Source organism: Quercus lobata, chromosome 7 (assembly GCF_001633185.2).
Source record: "Quercus lobata isolate SW786 chromosome 7, ValleyOak3.0 Primary Assembly, whole genome shotgun sequence".
Classification (NCBI taxonomy): domain Eukaryota; kingdom Viridiplantae; phylum Streptophyta; class Magnoliopsida; order Fagales; family Fagaceae; genus Quercus; species Quercus lobata.
Window position 1 is genome coordinate 36854425 of NC_044910.1, and position 8393 is coordinate 36862817.

General features: G+C 35.6%; 1 protein-coding gene across 1 annotated transcript; it reads left to right on the forward strand.

The window, feature by feature from the left end:
• The first annotated feature begins 1333 nt into the window (after positions 1 to 1333).
• On the forward strand, positions 1334 to 8393 carry LOC115951302 (exocyst complex component EXO70A1). The gene is made up of 11 exons (XM_031068495.1): positions 1334 to 1663; positions 1953 to 2048; positions 2829 to 3034; positions 3900 to 4145; positions 4811 to 4949; positions 5025 to 5237; positions 5597 to 5802; positions 6796 to 6993; positions 7081 to 7180; positions 7589 to 7842; positions 7934 to 8393. Exons 1-11 carry the CDS (start codon positions 1505 to 1507, stop codon positions 8049 to 8051), a joined length of 1935 nt encoding a protein of 644 aa, XP_030924355.1. The 5' UTR covers positions 1334 to 1504; the 3' UTR covers positions 8052 to 8393.

Below are 8393 nucleotides of genomic sequence, written 5' to 3' on the forward strand. Positions count from 1 at the left end.
TATTTTTTCTCAGATCTGCCAGTCTAAGTGGGTAAGGACAGATTTTTTGCTAAAAAAATCTTCTTTTTTCCTCAGATCTGCTATGCTTGAGAGAGGGAGAAAATTACTGAATGCTCATGCTTGGTGTTGAAACCACAGCTCTTCGGTGAGGCAGTGAATGAGAGGATCTGATGGAGATCTAACTTCCACACAGAGAGAGAGAGAGAGGTACTGGAGGACAAAATACAAAACACTGAGAACTGAAAAAATAAAACTTTTTGATAGTAAACCGTGTGGGGTGCTAGATTGACAACAGAGAGGTTGTTGGGGTGCTAGAGTTGGGTTTACTGCTTCTGTGTGTTTCTGTATTATTCTCTCTCTCTCTCTCTCTCTCTCTATGAACGTGGGAAAGAGAAAGTTACAAAAAGAAAAAAAGAAATGGAAGTGTGCTAAAGTGCACGGCCACATAAATCCACTTCCAGCTTCCCAAACTAGAGCTACATTTCTCCGAAATTACCTCTCCCTGCCATTTTCCTTTTTTTTTTTTTTTTTTCATTAAAGAAAGGTGTACGTGTGTGGTGGGGAGTGATATAGTGGGAAAGTAGATTGGTCATACTAATTGGTATGTCACTGTGTCAGTGAGTTGTCTAATCATTTGACTTTGTGGTATTTTTTTAAACAAAATTTTTTTAATAGATAAATGGTTAAAGTTAGACTATTATTTATAAATATAAATATATAAAACCTTAATAATAGATTTTTCTTTTTGTCAATAATTACTGACTAGAAAAAAAGAAAAACGTAGTATGCAAAAAAAGAAAAAGAAAAATTCAATATTTTATATTTTCTTAAAATAAGTTATTAAAATCAAAATTTATATAAATATTATTTAAATATTTAAATAATATTAATTATGACATCATCGGTTCGACCATCGGTCTGACCCCGGTCGGACCATAAAACCGATAATCAGTCTCTTTTCCGGTTCTTTGTCCGTTCCGGTTTTTAAAACCATGGAAAAAATTGACAATATACTAAAAAAAAAAAAAACCCATAATATATTTATTTATTCTCACTTTTTGAGGAAAGTATTTTGCTTCCAATGACGTGGCTTAAAGTAATGGCATGTCTATTTAATAACAAATTAAAAAGAAAAAGAAAAAGAAAAAGAAAAAGAAAAAGAATGATTGCAAAATGAAAGGCCAACTAGACCCGGTCCCACATGTGGTGGAGGGTCCATATAAATAACATGACTCGCCGACTCAGTAATTAAAGAACCTGAGAGAAATCCTAACCTTTATAACGACTTTCGCGCTTTCGATACCAAAAAGCAACCGAAACTAAAGAAAAAAAAAAAAAAAAAAAAAAAACTGGAACCCAAAAATACGCACATTTCAATTTTCAGTCTTAACAAATTTTCGTCTTTGTTTCTTTTCACATTTTCTCGATGACCAAACAGAGAGGAAAGAAAAGAAAGTGAAGGAAAATTGAGAAAACGGGAAAGAAGAAGGAGGAGGAAAAAACAATGGGGATTCCACAAGCAATGGAGGCTCTGAGCGAGAGAGCTGCGGCCATAAGAGAGTCGTTGCAGAAGAGTCAAACCAGCACCGAAAACATGGTCGCCATTCTCGGCTCCTTCGACCACCGCCTCTCTGCTCTCGAAACCGCCATGCGTCCCACTCAGGTAAATGACCATTTCCTGTATTTTTCACTGTTTGGTTCCCGAGAAAGTAAAAGGAAAAAACTTACATTACTAAAACGAAAGGAATGTGAAAGAGAAAAGCGTGGATTTTCATGGTTTGTGATGGTTTTGTTTGTAAATACTTGAAAGCGATGAAAAAATGGCTCTTTTAGGTTTGCTCTGTTTATCAATGCTTTTACATAATGAGATCTACGTGATTGGACTTTATTGAATCAGGATAAGCTAGGGTTTTAATTTTTAATTTAATTATTATTATTTTTGGTTATGGTAGATACGAACGCATTCGATTCGAAGAGCACATGAGAATATTGATAAGACATTGAAGGCTGCAGAGGTTATATTGGCGAAATTCGACCTCACGCGCAAGGTTGATCACTCACTCTTTTTTGAGAGGAAAATTTATGATCTTTAGCTATCTTACTTAATGTGGACATGTTTGATTGTGATTAAAAGCTTAGTTTAGTAGTTGACAATTGCAACTGTCTTTTTCCTTTGGGATTATTTAATTTGCTGATGAATTTATTGTGATTTTGGAATGTGAGCTTTTGGATATTTTATGTGGCAATGAAGTAAAATTTAATGGTGGGAAAGCAAAGAGAAATACAAATGAATCCCACTAAAAGACAGAAGTTTAAGTTGCAATTTTGAGCCATTTTATTAGAAGAAGGAAACCCATTTAGATAAAGCTGAGAATTTTTTAAAAAATGGATCAATTTTTAGTGTATTTAGTCAATAGAGGCTTACTCTGCTACCCCTCCGTCCTTTTTTGTTGGTCTTGCTTAGAAAATCAAACTTTTTAAGGGAATATCAATCAAAGTAAAGGGCAAGTTCGGAAAGTTAGTAGTATTGTGTTTATTGAAATTTTGAAAGACAATATTTTATGACATCTTAAAATGGAGTAGAGGACCCTTTTTTGTTGTTGTTGTTGTTGTTGCATCACGCGGGAACTTGTAAATGAAGCTTCAGCTAGTTTGTCTACTCAAATTATGAAATCTAAGGGTAATCCTCTTTTTACTTCACATCAATCTGTTCCAACAAATGTTAAAGCACTGTAGACTATAAATCTGATGTTTCATTCTATTCAATTTTGAGTGGTAATTTCTTGTATGAAAGATTTTCTGACTTTCAATTCAATATAAATTTGTAGGCAGAGGCCAAAATTCTAAGAGGGCCTCATGAGGACCTTGAAAGCTACTTAGAAGCAATTGATCAGCTAAGAAGCATTGTTAGTTTTTTCAGCAGCAACAAAAGTTTTAAGAGTAGTGGTGGCATCCTTAACCACACCAATAATTTGCTTACAAAAGCTATCTCAAAACTCGAAGATGAGTTCAGGCAGCTTTTAACAAATTACAGGTTCATTTTCTTTAGATATCCATGCTGCATTACTTTGTATTATGGGGCAGATAATTTATTGCTGCTTCATATTTTTGGGTAACTAGCTTTTCTTAGAACTTCCTTATGTTTTGATTACCAGCTAATGCTTTTCTGATTGGATTAGAACCTCCACAAGTTGTGGAATTTTTCTCTCTCATTTCCTTCTTTTTTTTTTTGGGGGGGGGGGGGGGGGTGTGGGCGGGGAGAAGTAACCTGAAATATCCTGAAGTTTGTGGAATACATTCTATTTGCCTTGGGGTTAATGGAAGTTGTGCTAGATTTTAACTTTTATTTAACTTCATAGTTTGGTTTTTACCAAGTAGAATAGAGAGAACAATACATTTTAAAGATTGAAACCTTTAGTCATTTGATAGGTTTATGAAGAACTATGATAATTTAGGATCCTTGTTGCCGTACTTTGCTTATGAAATTTCTAAAGAGAGTTGAAAATCAACTCATTGTTTACTCTTTTATGTGCTCAAATGTTATAATTTCCCTGCACTCCATTTCTAATGTTACAACTTTGGTTATTTATAGATGGTAATTTTACCCACAGAATAGGGTAGAATTGCTTTAGTACACTTGAAATAAAATCTCATTGTAATTTCTTAATACTATAGAATGTCTTGCAATGATTATTGAGACTAAATAATAAACAATGAACAACCTATAGCATACAACTGGTATTTTTTTTTTATGCTGACTGGTTGCCTTTTAGTCTCTAAAGAAAAGAAGAGTATAACTGCTTTCCCCCCTTTTTTTCCTGCACCGGGTGCACCTTTAAGATTCTGATTTTTAAGGTATATTAGCCTTTTAAGTAAATCACATCCATTCTTGATTTCAGCAAGCCTGTGGAACCTGATCGTCTTTTTGATTGTCTTCCCAACTCTCTACGGCCATCATCAGCAGCATCTAGCCAGCAAAGCGATGTTAGTAGCAAGGGTCATTCTGAGCACCAAAACAAAAGCTTGGAAAATGCTGTTTATACGCTTCCAACTCTCATACCTCCCAGGGTTTTGCCACTGCTGCATGATTTAGCCCAGCAAATGGTTAAAGCTGGCCATCAACAACAGCTATTTAGAATTTACAGGTTCATTTATATATTTTCTTCTTAATCAAATGCTGTGCCATTGCTCAACACTTTCTTTTCGATGTGAATGTTTTTTTTTTTTGAAAATCTTCACTCAGTAGTATTTTCATTTCATAAATGTACTTCCTTTGATAGAATAGGATAAATTTTCCATTTTATTTTTTTCTTTTATTTTCTAGAGAGCAAGGAAAATTAAAATCTGACCAAACAGGAATGACCTTTATTTGATCAAAACACCAAATTGGAACTAAATTTTGTGGCTGGCTGAGGTAAATTAATTATTCTAGAAATTCTGCATAGCTTGGAGGTATAATTTTGATAATCTTCACTAGTGGTTGGTTGAGCCATCGGATTTAATTTGGGATGGATCTTACATGTTCAAGACTTGTGCCTGATTAGCTAGAAGTAGTTTGATGCAGATCTTGGTGACACAAGTTAATGATCTACTCTTAGATATATGATATGTATATTGTCTTTTGAATTACAATTAAAAAGAAATAGAGGCAGATGTTGTTTTTATTAAAGGAATGATTACATGTTCTGTTATCATAGGGATTGATTCATTCATGATTTTTTCTTCAACTTACATCCTTTTTTTAAATTGTAGATACATTAATAATCTGGGTTAGTTGATAACAGTTTTATACTGTTTCTAAATTTATTAGGGATACTCGTGCTTCAGTTTTGGAGCAGTCTCTCAGAAAACTAGGTGTGGAAAGACTTACAAAAGATGATGTACAGAAAATGCAGTGGGAGGTTTTGGAGGCTAAGATTGGGAATTGGATACATTACATGCGGATTGCTGTAAGGAATTACTTGAAATTCTGTTGAATTGGTAGTGGTTTTGTTTCTTCAACTATTTAATAACTCGTGAAACAGGTCAAGCTGCTCTTCGCTGGGGAAAAGAATGTTTGTGATCAAATATTTGATGGTGTTGATTCTCTCAGGGATCAGTGTTTTGCTGATGTCACTTCAAACAGTGTGTCTGTGTTGCTCAGTTTTGGGGAGGCTATTGCTAAAAGCAAGAGATCCCCAGAAAAATTATTTGTTCTCTTAGACATGTATGAGATAATGAGAGAACTTCAGTCAGAGGTATGATAAATTTACTATGCCAGACCAAGATTACTGAATCATGCGGCAGTATTGATTTATTTTTCTTAAATGTTTTATAGTTACTTATGATATATGTAGGATATGATTTATAGGGAAAACTGACAGATACTTCAATCCTGTTGGACTTTAGCATATGAAAATAAATCAGTTCAGTTTTTGACAGGAAGACAACATAAGAAGTTTTTGTCATAACTTAGGATTATATAAAAAGGCTCTAATTGCTGCCTTGCTCACAGCTCTTTCTTTGCTGGTTAAACATTATCCATAATCTTAGATCTTTAAATGGAATATTTTAGTTTAGTTTCTGTTGAGTAATAGAGCTTGATCAAATATTGCAGATGGAAACACTTTTTGGAAGTAAGTATTGCAATGAAATGCGGGAATCTTCAGTGAGTTTGACAAAGCGGTTAGCTCAGACAGCCCAGGAGACCTTTGGTGATTTTGAAGAAGCAGTTGAAAAAGATGCTACAAAAACTTCTGTTTTTGATGGAACTGTCCACCCTTTGACTAGCTATGTGATAAATTACGTAAAGTTTCTTTTCGAGTAAGTTATTTCTGTGCTTCTACTTCCTGCTGCTGGTTTCTTTTTCTGAGAGGTTCCACTCTATTTTCCTTCTTTTTTCCTTCCAACCCCCTTCCCCCAAATGAATGTTCTCTTGAGTACTGATACTTCTTGATGGATTTGCTGATGAGGTCAAAAGTTATGGTAATTTCTGGATTGGTAACCCTTATTTTGTTTTTGGTTGGGGTGATTGGGGAATGGAAAATAGAGAGGGAAAAATGGGAGGGATTTTGGGTGAGGGGATAGGGGGAGAGAAAGTGGTGGGCCCCGAGTGTTTTCTCCTCAGGCCCACGTGTCTCCCCGAATTGGGAAGAAAATGGAGGGAGAGGGGCCTAGATGGGAAATTAACCATCTGCCCCTCTCCACACTCAATGTTAGTTTTTATTTTTTAAATGTAATAGGGGCATGAAAGTAAATTTATACAAACTACATTTTCTATCCTCTCATTTTTCTTCTCAACTAAATAAAAGAGTTTTCCATCCTTCCGCTTTTCCACCCACCAACCAAACACCCGTGAGGGAAAACTTAATCTTTTCTATCTTCCCACTTTTCCACCCATCCCAACCAATCAAAGCCTTAGTATATTCTTCTATCTTAGTTAATTGTTTGGTTTGAGTAATATATGAGTTATTTGTCTCTCTGATTCTTGACTTTACAGTTTTAACTGCCTCTGAGACACGATGTCCTGCCTGCTTGTTCTTAGCATGTATTGTTGCTATTCACTTCCAATTCAATTCTGGTTCAAGTTCAGTAGTTTCTTTCTTATTCTATATGAGTCAGATTTTTGCTCCCCACTCCCCCCCTGCATGCGCTCACTTTGAAAAAAGAAAAATCTCACATGGGCACACACACACACTCACCTCTCTTCCATCCAGTTTTCAGATTTTGGTTCTGTTGCAATTGTCTCTGGCATATTCTGACAGTAACTGTGGGAAAACAATAGGCATATGACTGTTGGGAATTTCATGTGTGCAGCTACCAATCAACGTTGAAGCAACTTTTTCAGGAGTTCGACAGTCGTAATCCTGAAGCTCAGTTAGCATCTGTAACTACGAGGATTATGCAGGCTCTCCAGAATAATCTGGATGGGAAATCCAAGCAGTATAAAGATTCTGCATTGACACAATTGTTTCTTATGAACAACATTCACTACATTGTGAGATCGGTTCGGAGGTTTGTTCTATGTTCAACTTGTTCTATTAATGGTAATAATCCTCTCTGCCTGCTAGTATGCTCAGTTTTCAAAATATATATTTACAGATCAGAGGCAAAGGATTTGTTGGGGGATGACTGGGTGCAGATACACCGAAGGATTGTTCAGCAGCACGCAAATCAGTATAAGAGGGTTTCTTGGGCAAAGGTTCTGTTTCTTTAGTCAAAGTCATCTCTTTGCTTTGTTCCTGACAATTGTTGAAGCTATTTCTGGAAACATGAATTTTATGCCAGATATTGAGCACACGTGGTCTTTCTATTTACATTTTTTCTAATCCTCAAGTTAACAGAATATTCTGACTGTTTGAGCATTATATATTCCCATAGCATTATATGGATTTGAGTATGCCAAAATCCTGTCTATTGAAACTCCTGCAAATTGAAGTTCTGTTTTTTTTTCTTTAACTTTTGACTTTTTAAGAGTTAGGACTGTAACTGTACTTTGCCATTGATAGGTGCTAATAATGAGGATCCAAGATTGTACTTGATATCTCATAATTTGTACTAGGGAAGTCCAAAGATCTCACTAAGCTGCTCATGTTTTTTTTATTTACAGATTCTTCAGTGTCTCACCGTTCAGGCCTCTAATTCATCTGGTGGTGGTGGTCCAATTGGAGGTGATGGTAGTGGAAGTCAACTTTCTAGAGCAGGGGTGAAAGATAGGTTCAAGACCTTCAATGTCCAATTTGAAGAAATTCATCAAAGGCAATCTCAGTGGACAGTTCCTGACAGTGAATTGCGCGAGTCTCTGAGGTTGGCTGTTGCTGAAGTCCTCTTGCCAGCTTACAGATCTTTCCTTAGACGTCATGGGTATGTTTCCTCTATTCTTTTTACCTCCTCTCTTTTAGAAGGTTTGCCTTATTTCTTATTTCATTTATACAAATGTGTTTTTGTATTACAGGCCTCAGATCGAGTCTGGGAAGAACCCTCAGAAGTACATCAGATACACTCCTGAGGATCTTGAACACATGCTGGGTGAATTTTTTGAGGGCAAGACCTGGAATGAACAAAAGCGATAAATAATCGATAGGACATATTTTCTTATCGATTTAGTAGAATTTAGATAGAGTAGCCAGTGGTATTCTTTTTATGAGATTAAATAATATCTAAATTCATGTCCCTCTTAAGGCTTTTTTTTTTTGGTTCTGCGCCTTCTAGAGTTCTGCCATTGGTTCCCCAATTTGTTACATTGAAGGGGAGCGTGCATGTGTTTGTTACTGTGTATGCCCATGAATGAATTACTAGAGCTGTAGTCTGTAGAGTACAATTGTAGTACTACTTAACAGTATGGATTTGATATAATGGAAACATAAGAGTTTAGACCCATCCAAATTTCACCTTCCTGAGAGATTTTGTTTAGA